The following is a 20,222-nucleotide window of genomic DNA, read 5'->3' on the forward strand; positions in this document are numbered from 1 at the left end:
ACCTGGCAGGCCAGAAAGGGCTGGCAGGATATATTCAGGGTCCTAAATGAGAAGAACATGCAACCAAGAATACTTTATCCAGCAAGGCTCTCATTCAAAATGGAAGGAGAGATAAAGAGCTTCCAAGACAGGCAGGAACTGAAAGAATATGTGACCTCCAAACCAGCTCTGCAAGAAATTTTAAGGGGGACTCTTAAAACTCCCCTTTAAGAAGAAGTTCAGTGGAACAATCCACAAAAACAAGGACTAAATAGATATCATGATGACACTAAACTCATATCTGTCAATAGTAACTCTGAACGTGAATGGGCTTAATGACCCCATCAAAAGGCGCAGGGTTTCAGACTGGATAAAAAAGCAGGACCCATCTATTTGCTGTCTACAAGAGACTCATTTTAGACAGAAGGACACCTACAACCTGAAAATAAAAGGTTAGAGAACCATTTACCATTCAAATGGTTCTCAAAATATACTCTAAAAACTATAGAACACTTCTGAAAGAAATTGAGGAAGACACAAAGAGATGGAAAAATATTCCATGCTCATGGATTGGCAGAATTAATATTGTGAAAATGTCAATGTTACCCAGGGCAATCTACACGTATAATGCAATCCCTATCAAAATACCATGGACTTTCTTCAGAGACTTAGAACAAATTATTTTAAGATTTGTGTGGAATCAGAAAAAACCCCAAACAGCCAGGGGAATTTTAAAAAAGAAAACCGTATCTGGGGGCATCACAATGCCAGATTTCAGGTTGTACTACAAAGCTGTGTTCATCAAGACAGTGTGGTACTGGCACAAAAACAGACACATAGATCAATGGAACAGAATAGAGAACCCAGAAGTGGACCCTGAACTTTATGGTCAACTAATATACGATAAAGGAGGAAAGACGATCCACTGGAAGAAAGACAGTCTCTTCAATAAATGGTGCTGGGAAAATTGGACATCCACATGCAGAAGAATGAAACTGGACCACTCTCTTGCACCATACACAAAGATAAACTCAAAATAGATGAACGATCTAAATGTGAGACAAGATTCCATCAAAATCCCAGAGGAGAACTCAGGCAACACCCTTTTTGAACTTGGCCACAGTAACCGGAGAAGGACAAACAGTGTATGTTCTCATTCATTTGGGGAATATGAATAATAGTGAAAGGGAATATAAGGGAAGGGAGAAGAAATGTGTGAGAAATATCAGAAAGGGAGACAGAACATAAAGACTTCTAACTCTGGGAAATGAACTAGGGGTGGTGGAGGGTGAGGAGGGCGGGGGGTGGGGGTGAATGGGTGACGGGCACTGAGGGGGACACTTGACGGGATGAGCACTGGGTGTTATTCTGTATGTTGGTAAATTGAACACCAATAAAAATTAATTTATAAAAAAAATTTAAAAAAAAATAAAAATAAAAATAAAAATCCTGGCTCATCCCTTCTGATCTGTGTGACCTCAGGCAAGTTGCTTCATCCCTTTGGTTAGAGTCTCCATATATAAATGAAAATACTAGTATCTTTCTCACAGGATTGTTGTGAAGATTAACAGATTATTCATTCATTATGGCCCATAGAATGAGTTAACTCATATGAAACACGGACACAGAGAGATTGGTAAGGATGAACTCTTTGTTAGTAGCTATCCAAACAAACCCATCAGTCCACATTCAAAATTTAGTATGAAATGCCTTTGATCTGAATTTATTTTGGTATTTAAATTCAGGAAATTACCTAGTAAAAATTCTCAGATGTCCACTGTCAGAAACAGGTTTTCTCATAATACTCTGATGTCAGGTCTATGTGATTTCCTATTCCCAAGATTTCATAAGGTAGCAAGAAACACATTTATTAAGCATCATTCACTGTCCTTTCCCTCCACATTTCACTAATTAGCATGATGAAGAGTTCCTTCAATTTACTATAAATCACGTGATTTTCTCATTTAAAGTTGCAGCTAAGTAACTTAAATTTACAGAAGGTTGACAGTGGTTTGCTCTAAAATTCACACTGGGTACTCATTTCCATTATACATTTCTACTAAAATTTGAAAAAATACTTGTCTCAAAGGAATATTAAATACTTACCAACTGAAGATAGAAATCAGTAGGACTATTTATATGACAAACCATAACTGAAACATCTGTCATTTCGTTAGGCAAAATAGGTGGGTGATAGTGTAGAGTCATATTTTTTTCAGAGAGGCTTCTTGGTGATTGCGACCTAAACCTGATTAAAAGCACAATCAAAACCATAAGCAACCCATTTTCTTAAAAAGTATTTTTCAGCAACTTGGTCTGAAGAAAGGACTTACACATATACTGATTTATCTACCAAGGGTATTCCCTTTTCAATTTCTTTTCTGATACATTTCTTGATATTGTCTCCAATTATCAAGCCGGGTTAAAAGTCAACTCTCAAAAATCAATAATTGACCTTTGAATTTGTTTCAGGACATTTCTAAGCCAGGCTTGTATCTTCTACTTAGTCTTTTCTCTTTCAGGAACTGACAACCACAGACTATGGTGGCACTCAGTAAGACCACCTGAGGGATCTCTGTGATCCCCTCCATCTCTATGACTACTTTTATTTTTCCACAATGAGACCTATTGGAGTCACTTCCAGAGTCATCTCATCACTCAGGACAAAAAGTATCTTTCACTATGTCCATTGTTAGTCAGCTTACTTTGTTCATCAGTGATGGGGGTATAGGAAGAAACTTCATCTATTCTAGATTCATACATTAAACACAGAGTGGTGATCATGAACTTATTCCAAAGATTAGAAAATTTAAATCAGGAACTGTTAAACTAATAATTCTTAAAACCCTAGTGGAGCTGTTTCTGAAGTTATCAAAAGTCTAAAAAATACTCAGTATCTATAAATAGTTTCTATTTTGAGCTACCTTAATTTTTCGACTTAAATTATCTGAATGCAGTTTTCAAACTGTACTTAGAAAACTCTGATAGCAATATTTTTAACCTCTTGGATTACATTCACTTTAGAGTCAGTACATAACTTTTAAAGTTAAAATTTGCTATTCCAGTTTATAACTATAATTTCAAAAGTATTTGTTTTAATAAGTTACCTACCTTGCTAACTCCATAAAAACTAACGCATCTCTAAGAGATACAGGCATATCACTGCTTATTTTATTTGTTGGTGGTTTCTGCAGATCTACAATTAGCACACCATCTTCTTCTCTAAAAACTTTCATTAAAACAGCCTTGTTATTTACCATTTTCAAAAATTCTACTTTAGCTTCTTCTCCCCAGCCTTCATCCTGTGGAAAAAGTAAAATTCCAACGTATTTAGTAATAACTAATGGTACAATGCTCTGGATTTAGCTTTTGTTTTATAAATCCAAAATACAACCAGTCTGCAAACTTGAGGAAAGGTACTCAACCACAGATACTAAACAACTAGGGCCAGAAACCCAAGATCAGTGTTTATATATTTACAATATATGGATTTATTTTTAGTGAATTCTATGCCCAATGTGGGTTTGAACTCATGACCCCAAGAACAAGAGTCACATGCTTTATCAACTGAGCCAGCCGGGTATCTTTAGATCTTTGATTTTATGAACAGTCTCAAGTTGTCCATAAGCTGTTGTATTTTAGAATTTAGTTTCACTTCTGAATATTAATATGAAGATTATAAATATTCTAAAATAAAACATACTATTTTTCCATTTTAATGACACACATTCAAAAGATAATTTTGGGGCACCTGGGTGGCTCAGTTGGTGAAACGTCTACCTTCGGCTCAGATCATGATTCCAAGGTCCTGGGATTGAGTCCCACATTGGGCTCCCTACTCAGTGGGAGTCTGCTTCTCCCTCTCCCTCTGCCCTTCCCCACTGCTTGTGCTTTCTCTCTCTCTCAAATTAAAAAAAGAAGGTAATTTAGAAAGCATAATGGAAGCCATGTAATGCAATCAAGATATTTATATTCATCAGTTAACTTAGTTTCCTTTAACTAGGAATATATGAGGCATATGCTACTTAAACAATAAGGAAAAATATTCACCCTTTAAAAAACTTTTAATTGATCTTTGAACCTTTAAGATCCTATAACTATATTTCAAGGGTTAAAACTATGTATTTCTGGTGTTACGTTCTTTATATATTTTGAATATGAACCCCTCATCAGATATATCATTTGTAACTATCTTCTTCCATTCAGCAGGTTGCCTTTTTGTTTTGTTGATGATATCCTTCATTATGCAAAAGTTTTTTATTTTAGTGTAGTCTCACATACCTTATTTTTGCTTTTGTTTCCTTCGCTTGAAGAGACATATCTAGAAAATATTGCCAAAGCTGATGTCAAAGAGGTTACTACCTATGTTTTATCTAGGACTTCTATAGTTTCAGGTCTCACATTTAGAAATTTGTCTTTTTTTGTGTATAGTATAAGAAAGTGGTCCAGTTACATTCTTCTGCATGCAGCTGTCCAGTTTCCCCAGCACCATTTACTAAAGATAAGGATATACAATAGGGAAAAAGACCAAAACTCCAGTGTCATAGATTAATTGAACATATAAGCATGGGTTTATTTCTGGGCTCTTTATCCTGTTCCATTGATCTAGGAGTCTATTTTTGTGCCAGTATCATACCATTTTGATTACTTTGGCTTTGTAGTATATTTTGAAATCTGGAACTGTGATACATCCAGCAGAGTTAGTGAATCACTATGTTGTATACCTGAAACTAATTTAACAGCGTGTCCCAACTATATTCAAATTTTTTAAAAGCTACAAGTTTGGGTTTTTTTTTAAAGATTTCATTTTTTTATTCATTAGAGACACACAGAGAGAGGCAGAGACTTAGGCAGCGGGAGAAGCAGGCTCCCTGCAAGGAGGCCAATGTGGAGCTCCATCTCAGGATCCCGGGATCATGCCCTGAGCCGAAGGCAGACTCAACCATTGAGCCACCCAGGCATCCCAAAAGCTACAGTTTCTTAAAAACAAAAAATAAAACCTCTTTTATAAAGTTTACTCAGAAAATGCAAAAAAGTATAAAAGATAAAAATTAAACCAATTTTACCATTTTGAGGAAAACAATAGCACTGATATTTATGTTTCCTTTTACATTTTTTATTCATTTACTCATTCTTTCAAACATCTATTAAATGCCAACTATGTGTGAGGTAATCTGCTAAGCACTGGGAATACAATGATGGGCAAAGACACAGATTCCTGCATTCAAATTTCATGATATAACAGCTAATATAATTTAATTTAACATATACTCTTAAATACAATTCCTGTCTTATAGAGTTTTTGTCTCACTGGGGATTAAGTATTCATAAATAATATAAAGCAGAATGCAATATGGGCTACAACTAATGAACAAAGTGAAACAAAAAAGTGAAGAAATGTATAGAAACACACACACCACATCATATTGTAAAATTTATTCTCTCCATGTGACTCAATTTAATGGTTTACTTCGATATTTCATCTATCATTCATTCATATGTTTACTCGACTCAATTTCTCATTAAGATGACTGCTTCAATTCAAAAACCTCCCAAGACACAAGAGTCCAGGGCCAGATGGCTTCCCAGGGGAATTCTATCAAACGTTTAAAGAAGAAATCATACCTATTCTACTAAAGCTGTTTGGAAAGATAGAAAGAGATGGAGTACTTCCAAACTCATTCTATGAGGCCAGCATCACCTTAATTCCAAAACCAGACAAAGACCCCACCAAAAAGGAGAATTACAGACCAATATCCCTGATGAACATGGATGCAAAAATTCTCAACAAGATACTAGCCAATAGGATCCAACAACACATTAAGAAAATTATTCACCATGACCAAGTAGGATTTATCCCCGGGATGCAAGGCTGGTTCAACACTCGTAAAACAATCAATGTGATTCATCATATCAGCAAGAGAAAAACCAAGAACCATATGATCCTCTCATTAGATGCAGAGAAAGCATTTGACAAAATACAGCATCCATTCCTGATCAAAACCCTTCAGAGTGTAGGGATAGGGGGAACTTTCCTCGATATCTTAAAAGCCATCTACGAAAAGCCCACAGCAAATATCATTCTCAATGGGGAAGCACTGGGAGCCTTTCCCCTAAGATCAGGAACCAGACAGGGATGTCCACTCTCACCACTGCTATTCAACATAGTATTGGAAGTCCTAGCCTCAGCAATCAGACAACAAAAAGACATTAAAGGCATTCAAATTGGCAAAGAAGAAGTCAAACTCTCCCTCTTCGCCGATGACATGATACTCTACATAGAAAACCCAAAAGCCTCCACCCCAAGATTGCTAGAACTCATACAGCAATTTGGTAGCGTGGCTGGATACAAAATCAATGCCCAGAAATCAATGGCATTCCTATACACTAACAATGAGACTGAAGAAAGAGAAATTAAGGAGTCAATCCCATTTACAATTGCACCCAAAAGCATAAGATACCTAGGAATAAACCTAACCAAAGAGGTAAAGGATCTATACCCTAAAAACTATAGAACACTTCTGAAAGAAATTGAGGAAGACACAAAGAGATGGAAAAATATTCCATGCTCATGGATTGGCAGAATTAATATTGTGAAAATGTCAATGCTACCCAGGGCAATTTACACGTTCAATGCAATCCCTATCAAAATACCATGGACTTTTTTCAGAGACTTAGAACAAATTATTTTAAGATTTGTGTGGAATCAGAAAAGACCCCGAATAGCCAGGGGAATTTTAAAAAAGAAAACCATAGCTGGGGGCATCACAATGCCAGATTTCAGGTTGTACTACAAAGCTGTGGTCATCAAGACAGTGTGGTACTGGCACAAAAACAGACACATAGACCAATGGAACAGAATAGAGAATCCAGAAATGGACCCTGAACTTTATGGTCAACTAATATTCGACAAAGGAGGAAAGACGATCCACTGGAAGAAAGACAGTCTCTTCAATAAATGGTGCTGGGAAAATTGGTCATCCACATGCAGAAGAATGAAACTAGACCACTCTCTTGCACCATACACAAAGATAAACTCAAAATGGATGAAAGATTTAAATGTGAGTCAAGACTCCATCAAAATCCTAGAGGAGAACACAGGCAACACCCTTTTTGAACTTGGCCACAGTAACTTCTTGCAAGATACATCCACGAAAACAAAAGAAACAAAAGCAAAAATGAACTATTGGGACTTCATCAAGATAAGAAGCTTTTGCACAGCAAAGGATACAGTCAACAAAACTCAAAGACAACCTACAGAATGGGAGAAGATATTTGCAAATAACATATCAGATAAAGGGCTAGTTTCCAAAATCTATAAAGAACTTATTAAACTCAACACCAAAGAAACAAACAATCCAATCATGAAATGGGCAAAAGACATGAAGAGAAATCTCACAGAGGAAGACATAGACATGGCCAACATGCACATGAGAAAATGCTCTGCATCACTTGCCATCAGGGAAATACAAATCAAAACCACAATGAGATACCACCTCACACCAGTGAGAATGGGGAAAATTAATAAGGCAGGAAACAACAAATGTTGGAGAGGATGCGGAGAAAAGGGAACCCTCTTACACTGTTGGTGGGAATGTGAACTGGTGCAGCCACTCTGGAAAACTGTGTGGAGGTTCCTCAAAGAATTAAAAATAGACCTGCCCTACGACCCAGCAATTGCACTGTTAGGGATTTACCCCGAAGATTCAGATGCAATGAAACGCCGGGGCACCTGCACCCCGATGTTTCTAGCAGCCATGTCCACAATAGCCAAACTGTGGAAGGAGCCTCGGTGCCCATCGAAAGATGAATGGATAAAGAAGATGTGGTTTATGTATACAATGGAATATTACTCAGCCATTAGAAACGACAAATACCCACCATTTGCTTCAACGTGGATGGAACTGGAGGGTATTATGCTGAGTGAAGTAAGTCAATCGGAGAAGGACAAACAGTGTATGTTCTCACTCATTTGGGGAATATGAATAATAGTGAAGGGGAATATAAGGGAAGGGAGAAGAAATGTGTGGGAGATATCAGAAAGGGACACAGAACATAAAGACTTCTAACTCTGGGAAATGAACTAGGGGTGGTGGAAGGGGAGGAGGGCGGGGGTTGGGGGTGAATGGGTGACGGGCACGGAGGGGGACACTTGACGGGATGAGCACTGGGTGTTATTCTGTATGTTGGTAAATTGAACACCAATAAAAATTAATTTATAAAAAAAAAATTTCTCATTAAGAATGTTTACAATTATGAAAACTGAAGTTAATTTCCTTTTTTACTGGCATGGATTATTTATTATGCAAAAACAATTGGTGCCTTAAACCTACACTTTGCAATCTGACTGGCAATACATAGCTAAAATTGGGACATTTAGCCCCCAAAGAAGAAATAATTTAAGTCTCACTTACTGAATTCTGTGGAACAATGTCTTTCAATGAGCATGGCAGTGCTAATGGGTGGATGTCTTTCAGCAGCCTTTCAATATATGGTTCAGACTTCCTTAGAACTAAGCATAAGTCATTTAGTACTATATGCTGCTCAGCAATGTGTTCTGATCTTGCATAGGTATCACCAACTCTAGAAGAATTCAAGTAATATTTATTGAAAATAATACTTGAAACCCAAACTTGCTTTCCCCATAAAAGGTATGCATTTCTAAGGATACTCTCAAGCTAAATCTTCTAGAAAGTTGTATTCTAATTCATACTTTCCTATTACATAGATTTAATCCATGTTTTATAAGCACAGACCCTATTTTATCTATAGAATTAAATCTCAATCGACTTTATCTGAATTGTCTTTTATGTATCTACTCAAGTCTAGACTTAAGGGGGATAATGATGGCCCCAAACAGAAATCTATTTATAAAGCTATGCCCATTAGTTAGTGACCATTCTATAGTTATTACTGGTCCTTATTGCAGAAATATTTTTATTTTTATTATTTATGATTTTTGTTTTATATTCCTAGAAGACTGAGAGAAATATTTTTGAGTACCTAGGGTTAGACATTATCCCACTTTAATATGCACTAATGAAATTACAGAAATCTGATTTAAAATTCTACTCAATCATACTGCAGCTAACTGTAAACTTTATTTAAAAGAGTATTTTTGTGCATCATTCCTAGTTTTGAAGCAACATAGAAAAGTACTTGAGTTTGGACATATCAAAAAGCTTCTTTTCCAAAAAAACCTCCAAAGATCCACTACTTTTCCAAGCTCCTCATGTAGTAATATTGATAAATGATAATACTTTACTAATTTAGTAATTAGTAAAATAAATAATAGAGCAAAATAAAAAATAGAACTATATACCTTAGAAGAATGATAAATTATTCCTCTCTACCCCTTCCCAATTTCCTTTATTCTTTAGTATCCCACTCATCTAATAACAAATATTTCCAAACAGGCCAGAAAAATGTAATAACTATAAAATATCATACCCTGCAACAATTAGGACTTCAGAATTTCCAAAATCTACCATGAATATCTGTATTAGTGCAACTTCATGGACTGAGAATCTGGTTGAACTACAAAGTTTACTAATATTTTCACTTTCTATCGGAATTAATTCAGTGATAGTTCCGCGGCACCACATTCCATTTTCAATACTGTTGACAAATATTCTTGCACCTAATGAGGAAGACAAATCATTATCAGTATTTACGGAGAAAAGTATCTAATAAGCTCTAATCTATGAACATGTATATTAGTTACATCACTAAGAAGTTTTAATTCATCCATTTACTGATGACACAGTACATATCAAGTGCTATGAAAAATATAAAGGTAGGATATTGTGGCAGTTCCTGTTATATAGGTAAACAGGGAGGTAAAAACAAAGTTAGCAGTCTCTTATTGAGGACCTATATTTTATGAACTATAACAAAGATGAATGAGACCACCTTGCCATAAAGGAAGCTCAAGAAAGGAAAATAGGCAAGTAAATGACTGTACTTACAATAAAGACTTTCTATCCCATTCATATACACATATATGCATACAGATATATACATGCTGAAATTTGTACATACTTTAGTAGCATAAAGGAAGAAACAATTACTTTCAATTACTTTCTCTTGATAAAGAGGAATCAAAGTAAAGAAATAATGAGAGGCAGTATATGACATGCCAAAGTTACATTAATATACAGAGAATTAATATTCAGAGAAGGTGAAGATGAACCAAGGACCTAGCAGCAGAGGACATATCAGATGAGTTAAAAATTAATAATCAGGAAAAAAAGGTCAAGGAAGAAAGAGGCCTGAATTGAATGCTTACTATGAGCTCAGTAATGTTCTCAGTATTTTATGTTTGAATTTACTTACTCCCTACAACAACACTATGGAGATAGGGCTTCCATCACGCAGGTAGGCAAAGAGGCAGGAGGAGAATCCAGGCTGTCTTAGAGTCCACCCTCTTAATAACTAAGCTACCTATCAGAAATAAATTGGTAGACCTGACCACTGATTATATACAGAGGGATGTTGTATAAATCCCCTCTATATATGCTAATAAAAACAGGATTGCTGAGAGAGGTGCATTAGGGCAGCCTTTTAATTTTTAGCTCTGTGAAAATGTTTATGTGGTCTAAAGATTGTCATCAACTTTTCGCTTATGTTGATATACCACATAAGCAATACTCTGAGTTTTAAACTACATGCTATTAAACCATTCTTTTTTGCAATAGGTAAGAGAAAGGCCTATGGAAAACATTTGCTGTTCTTTATAATGAAGAGCATAGGTATGAAAAGGGAACAAGAGGATATCCTCCTAAAGCATCACATCACATTTCTTCCCTTATCATTTTTTTCAAAATATAAATGAGTATTTAAGTCATTTACCTTGAAATAATAATTATTCTTAATTTAACAAAGGATGACTTTTTGGCTTTTTATAACATTTTCTGAATCTAGGCTGAACTCCCTAGGGCATGTATTAAATTTTAAGAGAAATATTTGTAGACATAAAAGTTTACTACTACACTTCTCAGGACACCTGGATGGCTCAGTGGTTGAAAGTCTGCCTTGGGCTCAGGGAGTGATCCTGAGGTCTTAGGAGTCCTGTATTGGACTCCCTGCAGGAAGTCTGCTTCTCCCTCTGCCTATGTCTCTGCCTCTCTCTTTTTCTCATGAATAAATAAAATCTTTAAAAAAAAACCAGTTTTCTCACTCCATTAATAAATAAAACACATAGCTTTATCTTATTATAGAGTATAACTGAATTTATTCAATGTGTTATAAGGAAAGCATTTGCAATAAAAGCCTAAATTATGGCAAATTGGGCATACCCTAAGAATTAGGGTGGACTAAGTTTACCAACTACCTTCTGAGTGGCCCTAGGAAACAGACACCACTGTCCTCCTGCATCTAAGTGCTTAATGACATCTTCAGTATTCACATGTGGATAGCAGGGTAGCAGGGGACTGTAGTCACACTACAAGGAACCATCTTACAGGTCAATTTTCCCTGGAGACGAAGAAACAAACTACATAACCTATGAAGGATTTTGTAATTTAAAAATAACTCCTTTCACTCCATTATGGGAGTTTTTGTATATACCTCACTCAGCAGTCAATATTTAGCTAAATTACCTAAATAAAATTATGTTATATAACTTTAAAACTTTTATGCTTGGAATACAAGTCTGTATTATAAAAGGTCTATGTGGGTTGGCCAAATACTGTAATACTTAAATAAACTTGATATTGTAGCTTGGAGTAATATTTCATTACCTAGCTCCAAAATGTCTGAAGGATCAAGGTGTAAACTCTTATTGCAAAACTGATTCACCTTCTTTTCCAATACTGTTGCATCTTTAATTTGTGAATACTTCCGGATGTAAAAGTGGCAAGGATGTATTACATGGCTTACAAAAACTAGCTCTGGAGAACCTAGATGAGAATATTTAAACCACATTAATATATTTTAAGTTAGGAAAGAATTCATGAAAACTGAATGCAAAATCCTGGAAAAAGAATATTAAGTGTCCTGTGGCATTGAAAACTCTAGAATACTTAAGTCTCACAAGAGTCCAAACTCAAAATAATAACCAGACCAATAAAACAAATAGATCCCACTTTCAACGTTAAACTCTTTAGCAAATTGAACTGCAAATATTTTACTTCCCAGTATGTTACATGGAGTAGCAGTCAAGATATGCTGTAACTCTATCATAACAAAACATCAGAGTTTATTTATGAACATTTTGGAACTCAGAGCTCTATTGATAATAAGTAGGTCTCTTGCATATCCCAAAAATCCTGCTTATACTATATCCAAAGAACCAATAATTAGCTCATAGACACTCGGAAGCATAAATCTTACCTGGCTAGAGAAGTGTGAAAAAATGTCTAGGCAAAGCCAATATATTGAGCACCACCTAGAGGAAGATGTGTGTGTTTTGGTGGAGGCTGTAGGGTTGTGGGGGTCAAATAAAAGAGAAAAATGTTTTGTATATAGCAGTAATGAAGCTAAATGTAGCTACTGAAAAGATGTCCAGAATACAATGTTTAAAAGGTAATTAAAAGAACAAAACAATATATATGGTATGCTATGTTTTGTGTACAGAAACAGAAAAATGATGTATATATTTGTATAAGCATAAAGAAACTGTGGAAGGGAGGGAGAGACTGAATGAAATTGGACAGGTCAGGGAAGAATTCACAGTATTTTAATATATAATTTTTGAATGATGTAGATGTTTTATTTAGTAAAAATGTTTAAAACACAAAGAATAGGGGGAGTGGAATTGGAGACAATCAAGTAAAAACAGATGATAAAAACTGAACAAATGGATCATTTTAACTATCCAATACAGATCACAAAGAAAAATACCCATATTGAGGATGGTGTGAAGAGATAAATATGTGTAAGTGGGGAAACAGCTGAAAGAAGTGTTACAGATTTCAGAAATATTTTTGCCAGTAACAGCTAAAACTTTTAACATTAAAAAAGGAAGAAGTGTTAGTTAGCAGTAAAGTTCATTTTACTCACTGCCTTCACACATGACAGTTATTTACATACAGCAAACTCCACAACATCAAGTTCAGAGTTGTTAAAGTACCTGCTTTTGATCCAAAAGGGAAAGACTATTTTTTCTGAAAAAGGCTTTTTTGGATCTCTAGGTGTTTCCACAAGATAATGTGTGAAGCATGCTTCATCGAAATAGGAAATAAAGGCAAACGTACTAGTTTTATTAGGTTGACAATGGCACACTATTGTTTAAAAAGCTGTACTTGAGTTGACAAAACACTGGAATGGTAAGACTCCTTTTATCAGTAGATATGACATACTTTTTAACTCACTGAGATATCAGCAATAATAATACAATGGAAACAACTGAAAACATGTCCTTTTTTTTTTTTTTTTGCATTCAAAAGGTCATTCTGGAGAATCAACCATTGAAACAGGTTGGGAAGTGGGTGGAAGAATCCTAAAACAGAACTTGAACATGTTCTTAAGGTTGGCAGTACACTAACTACACAGCAGTAGTTAATGGGGAGAATACTGGAATCGGTCGTTAATCAACTGCTAGGAATACATTGAAATGTTACAAAACAGATGCTATTATATTCATGTTAATTCACTTTATAACAGATCATATCTCAGAATGAAGATTTAGGAGAATCTGTTCTTAAATTTAAGGACAAAGCCATGAGATTGCTCTACAAATATCTCTATTTGTATTTTTGTCTTTTTTTTTTACAAGGCTTATGTGTGGAACACCAAAAAATCAAATACCTCAATTAAACCAAATACTAAATTTACATCTCAGAGGTTAGATTACAAAATTATCCTAATTTTGGAAAATATGAAAGTAGGGGCAAGGGACCAATAGGTGTTAACTCATAATGAGGTATAAGACAACAGCAGTAGGTTTCTGTTAAGTACAGGGACTAATTTAGTTTCTAATTACAGATATATTGTTTCCTTGCTTTTGTATTTTCACTCACTTTCCAGGTTTTCTTTAATAATTTCTTCAATTATCACATCAGGGGTAGATTCCATTTGAGGCAGAACAGCAATGGTTTTAGGGGATGGTGCTGCAACAACCTCTTTCTGTGGCTGGAAGTCTTCTGCTTCTAAATGCACATCACTGGCTTCCCATTGCAAAGAAGGGGCTGAGGCTTCATTACTTAGAACAGACATGTCAACCTTTTTCTTTTCTCGCAATGGGTATGTATCATGACAAGAAAATTCCTTTTTATGATTATATTTCTTTTGAACATTCTGTCCCACTTCATTTTTTTGGGGATCACATCTGTTTAAAAAATAGATGGGATTAAGGAGGGCACTTGTGATGAGTACTGGGCATAGTACGTAAGTGATGAATCACTAAATTCTACACCAGAAACCAATATTACACTGCAGGTTAACTAACTGACATTTAAACAAAAATTTGCAAGAAAAAAAAACAGGCATATGGCTACTTTAAGTTGTTTCATAAATTTTTAATATCTACCTTCAAGCCATTTTCTTCCCACATGATAGTTAATACTGTGACACATATAAAGTGGTAAAATTATTGTATAGGTGCCTCAGATGTATTTTTAAAATAGCTTTATTACTTTTTAAAAGATTTTATTTATTCGAGAGAGAGAGAGAGGGAGGGAGGCAGAGACATAGGTAGAGGAAGAAGCAGGTTCCTCGCAGGGAGCCTGATGTGGGACTCGATCCCCGGACTGAGAACTATGCCCTGAGCTGAAGGCAGACACTCAACCACTTAGCTACCCAGGCATCCCAAATAGCTTTATTGTTTTTAAAGATTTTGAGAGAGTATGAGCAGGAGGGGGAGAGAGAGAGAGAGAGAGAGAGAGAGAGAGAGAGAGAGAGAGAGAGAGAGAGAGAGAGAGAATCTCAAGCAGACTCCATGCTAGACTCAGTCTCAGGGCCTTGAGATCATGACCTCAGCCAAAACCAAGAGTCGGACACTCAACTGACTGTACCACCCGGGTACCCTAAAATAGCTTTATTGATGTATAATTTACACAGCATAAAATTCATTAATTTTGACTGAATTTACAGTTGTGCAGCCATCACTACAATCTAATTTTAGAACATTTCCACTACCCAGAAAGAAACTGTTGCCCATTCCCAGCCCTAAGCAAGCCAAGAGTTCTAAAAGGTCAACAAGAGGTATAATCAATGAAGCTGAAGAAAGATACAATCATGTCACAGTCTTCTAGTCCTAAAGAACAGTGACTACAGATTTTCAAAAGCACTTTTATTTGGCTCAGCTATCTCATTTTAAATTATTTTATGATTATTTTTTTAATTCACTGGCTTAAAAATATAGAAAACAGTGAAGGGTAGTCCTGAGCAAATCGTTAAAATCTCTGCCTCACCTAAAAATCACCATTAGTCAATCCTTTGGGTATTATTCAGTAGCCACTAACCCACAGTTGATTATTTATGAAGTTTACTCCATATTTTTTTTACCTTCTTCACATATCAACACAGATTTAGGCTATCAATCTACAAGTACAGAAATTCTACTAAAGATATGAGACTGAGTCTCAAAAAGCTTGGCTTTTTTAACCCATTTTGGGTTTAGCTTCATCACAGATCATTTTTTTTAAAGATTTATTTATTTATTTATTTATTTATTTATTTATTTATTTATTTATTTATTTATTTATTTATTTATTCATAGAGACACACACAGAGAGAGAGAGAGAGGCAAAGACACAGCCAGTTCCATGCAGGAAGCCCGACATGGGACTCGGTCCCGGGTCTCCAGGATCACGCCCTGGGCTGCAGGCGGCGCTAAACCGCTGCGCCACCGGGGCTGCCCCATCACAGATCATTTAAGAAGTGTTTTAGAAATAGCCAACAAAGCCAATTATATTTAGCAATGATACATATTCTCTCTCTTCCAAGAAAAGGTATGCTTTGAATATAAGTAAAATACACGTTGAATCCACTTTCTGAGGATACATATATGTACCCAACTTTGCAAACTAAACATTTCTTTTTATAATAGTTCTTATTTGATATGGGACATTTTTTTTAAAAAAAAGATTTCATTTATTTATTCATGAGAAAGCCAGAGAGAGAGAGAGAGAGAGAGAGAGAAGCGCAGGCAGAGGGAAAAGCAGGCTCCATGCAGGAAGCCTGACATGGGACTCAATCCCAGGTCTCCAGGATCATGCCCTGGGCTGAAGGTGGCACCAAACCACTGAGCCACCCGGGCTGCCCAAGATTTGGGACATTTAACACTATCAACTGACTCCAGTCTCATAAACTCCTCCTTTGACTTCTAGAACACCACTTTTTCCTGTTTGTTTTTCAACCTTTGCCTACTCCATTCTCAGTTGTGTTTTGCAGGTTACCCTTTCTCAATCTTAAAATTTAGTATTTCTCCAGGGTACTGTCCTTGACATATGTCAATACCTGCTCTTACTGGGCAAATCTGTTGTTTAAGTACCACATATAATAAGTAGAAGTAGATTGGAGTGATACATTCCCTTAAAACTAGGAAAAAACTTAAGACTACTATAAATTAACCTTAAAATCAAGACAAGATCAATGCAGTCTAAAAGAGAGAATAGCTTTTGATAATAAAAATATTTGATAGTAATCATATTCAAGTTATCAAAATATCTAAAAGGATATACTCATTGGGAAGGCTCATGATTATCCATGGAAGCACAAAAGTAACAAAGATGAATATGGTACAGGGCTCCATATTTAGGGGAAAATGACTTGAGCCAAAGGACTGGTACTCTAGTCCTCTGGAGGTAAGAAACATATTTGGAATGTACTATCTAGGCCTAATGCTACTAAGCTATTTGACTAACCTTATTCCCTTTATTGCAAACAACACTGCAAACAAAGCAATTTCTTTTTTTCTTTTTAGTATTTATTTATTTATTCATAGAGACAGAGAGAGAGAGAGACAGACAGACAGACAGACAGACAGAGGGAGAAGCAGGCTCCACGCAGGGAACCCAACACGGGACTCGATCCCAGGTCTCCAGGATCACACCCTGGGCTGCAGGCGGCGCTAAACCGCCACACCACCAGGGCTGCCCAACAAAGCAATTTCTTATAATTTGGTTTCTTAGGCCTGTTTGGATACTGGAAAAGAATGCCAACACAAGAATTCCAGTCCATACAGCAATTACATTTGTCTATTAATGGCCTGGCATTCTGACTAAACTGGAATTCTGGCATTCAGTTTTATAAACTTGCCTTATAGTTTACCTGGCTAAGAGTACATCTGCTCATGTCTATTCTTGACCTTTTAAGACACTGGGCCAAACTCAGGTTAGTCAGTCACCTAAGGAAATGAATGTGGATGCTTCTTGAGGGATGATTTCCCCTAGAGACATACCACCTACAAGTGAATGAATTTACTTTCTTTTTGAGGGTTTCTAAAGCATCTATATTCTGACAGTATACTCCTAAGCCCAGAATCAAGTTCAAGACCTCTTCTTCAGTTTTAGTACTTACAGCTAACTGCTCTCTGTACATTTTTCCCCAGATACGTGGTAAACAACAATAAACCAACAGGTCCACTATTCCTCCACTCCTAAATTTTCTTCTTGTATTCTCAATCTTAGTGAATAATAACACAATCCATCAACTTAATCACCAAAGCCAGACCTGCAAATCATTGAGGATACTTTCCTTTTCCTCATTCATCATGCTCAAACAACTAATAAGCTTTATCAGTTTTCCCTATTTAGCATTTGTTGTATCTGTTACTCTCTAGTGCTACTACCTATGTTTGGTTTCTCATCATTTGCTAAGACTATTGATACAAAAGCCCAACTGATCCTTCAGCCTCTAGCCTCATACTCTTCCAAACAATCCTCTAAAAGGTCACCAGAGTTATCTTTTTAAAATGTAACCTAATTATTATCATTTTCATGTTGAAAGTCATTTAGTGGTTTCTACTGCGTACAGCTGTGCTGTCCAATAGTGAAAATGTGGGGCACTAATATGATAGCTACTAACCACATGTGGCTACTGAGCACTTGGAATGTAGCTAGAGCAACCAAAGAACCTGATTTTTTCCTTTTTTTAAAAGTAATCTCTATGCTCAATATGGGGCTTGAACTCATGACCCTGAGATCAAGAGTCACACACTCTACCAACTAATTGAGACAGGCACCCCTCTAATTTTTCCTTTTAATTTTGTTTTAATTGATTGATGCTTAAATTTAAATGGGTACATGTGGTTACTGGCTACCACACTGGATAACATGATCTAGAAAATAAATGTTCAAAGGCTGCTGCACAGCACACAAAATCTTTAGGATTAACCTATATGCATCCTCTGCCAAGTGGAATTATAAATGCAGTTCACTGAATGTAGCATGTTATCTCACTGCCCATACCTTTCTTTCTGCTATGATGCCTACCTCCCTTTTGGCCTCCTTTCCAATTGTTACTCATTTTTCATAGATAAAATAAAATTCTCCTTTTTCCAAGTCTCCTATTACCCCCAAAAGAACTGTCTAATCCCTTCTTTATATCTCCACTAAATTCTGCATAAATTATCATAGCAATTATGCATCTTACTGTTTACATGTATCATCCTCTACATATCACAACTTCTCTGACACACATCACAATGTTAAGGTTATTGGTACCGAGCACAAAATCAGTGTTCAACGCTGGCTGAATGAATGAATCTCAAAGATAACTTTCACATATATATTTGTTAATACTGATTCTTTCTAGATATTCTCATTCTTAAATATTTTACACAAACTTAAATGAAAGAAAACTTTGCCCTTTTTGTTATTTCAGTTTTTGAATCATACATACTATACTACACATCAATTTTCCTGTCTCTTAGGTAATTTTTCTCTCAGACCTTGTCAGAAATTAATGGCATGTTGCCTTTTTTTTTTAAGATTTATTTATTTAAGAGAGCAAGAGTGTGCATGCAGGGAGGAAGGGCAGAGAGTCTTAAGCAGACTCCAAGCTGAATGCAGAGCTCTATTTGGGGCTTGATCCCAAAACCCTGAGATCAGGACCTGAGTCAAAACTAAGAGCTGGATGCTTAAGTGACTGTGCACCTGGGTGCCCCCCGCCCATTCTGCCATACTTATACTTACTTTGTTAAGCGCTCAAATTCAATCTTTCCCATATTGTTGAACATACAGATGATCTCACTACAATTCATATTCAACCTAAAACACGAGCATATAAGTCAATGTTCTAATACCACTTTATTACTTTTTCTAAATAAAAGTTGCTAACATTAAAAACTCTAAAAGAATATTTTTAAGTGCTCTAATAGAAGTTTATTACTTTCTCTAAAAGTCAGCTGACAACATTCTTTTCTAATTTATCATAAATTATTCTTACTTTACATGGTTGCTAATTTGGGACACATTTGTGACATAAATTTTCAATTTATAATTGCTTATTATTTAATAAATCTAGCCTCTAATACACTTTTATACTTAATTGTTAGGTTCTCCTGAATTACAATTTACTTACCTGGGAGAGTTCCTTAGTTTTAGAGAGTTAACTTGTAACAATTCACTCTCAAATGTTAATTTCAAAGTACAGATAATCTAGAATCAAAAGAGAGGCATTACTCAGATGGGAATTTTTAAAAAATAAATGTCGAAACAAAATAAAATTTAAGAAGGAAACTACAGCCTTTAGGTGTCTCACTAATTATTGTGTTTAAGGTTTAATTTTAGGCACCCAAAGGAAGGGATACAAGTAAGTTATGATTTTCCCCCCAAAGAAATTTAAAATCTTTTAGAGATAAAAATTGATAACAAAATTAATAGACTGTTGTCTAGTTAACAAATGGGATATATTTATGTAATAGGAGAAAATTCTGATCAGATTCACTCTGTACCTGCATTGCTATCCTCCATCGTCTTTTTGCTTCATATTAATAAACCTAACTAGGGTGAATACCAAATCTTATTACTTTCTTACACCTCCTAATGTCTCATATGTAATACACAGGAAATGACTATTGTTTTTAGAACTATGGTTGGAGAGAAGTCTGACCAAGTAAGATGGTAGCCAACTCTTCTCTCTTTACTTGGAGACTTTGGAAGTAGATATACCAATGGCTTCTATTTTATACTTCAGTTCAGCCCAAACACCTGATTATCTATGGGAAAAGGCCATGAGGACTTAAAGACAATAGAGCAGGATCTATAACCCAAGGGAGCAAGGTAGAAATCAGCAAAAAAAGATTGATGGTTAACACTGTCATGCCAAATGGTCTCATCAGAAACATGTTTTTATTT

The 20,222-nt window shown here is 35.7% G+C and overlaps 1 protein-coding gene across 1 annotated transcript in view; it reads right to left on the bottom strand.

The window, feature by feature from the left end:
• Positions 1–20,222, bottom strand: part of RNF17 (ring finger protein 17) — a 122,082-nt gene that overhangs the window by 70,750 nt on the left and 31,110 nt on the right. Inside the window, exons 8-15 of the mRNA XM_055317208.1 lie at positions 19,447–19,523; positions 19,059–19,133; positions 13,941–14,248; positions 11,721–11,879; positions 9,430–9,619; positions 8,394–8,562; positions 3,091–3,281; positions 2,086–2,227 (exon numbers count right to left, since the gene is read on the bottom strand). Of these exons, the coding sequence (XP_055173183.1) occupies positions 2,086–2,227; positions 3,091–3,281; positions 8,394–8,562; positions 9,430–9,619; positions 11,721–11,879; positions 13,941–14,248; positions 19,059–19,133; positions 19,447–19,523 (1,311 nt within the window). The remainder of the gene's footprint in view (positions 1–2,085; positions 2,228–3,090; positions 3,282–8,393; positions 8,563–9,429; positions 9,620–11,720; positions 11,880–13,940; positions 14,249–19,058; positions 19,134–19,446; positions 19,524–20,222) is intronic.

This window comes from Nyctereutes procyonoides, unplaced genomic scaffold (assembly GCF_905146905.1).
Source record: "Nyctereutes procyonoides isolate TBG_1078 unplaced genomic scaffold, NYPRO_anot_genome, whole genome shotgun sequence".
Lineage (NCBI taxonomy): Eukaryota > Metazoa > Chordata > Mammalia > Carnivora > Canidae > Nyctereutes > Nyctereutes procyonoides.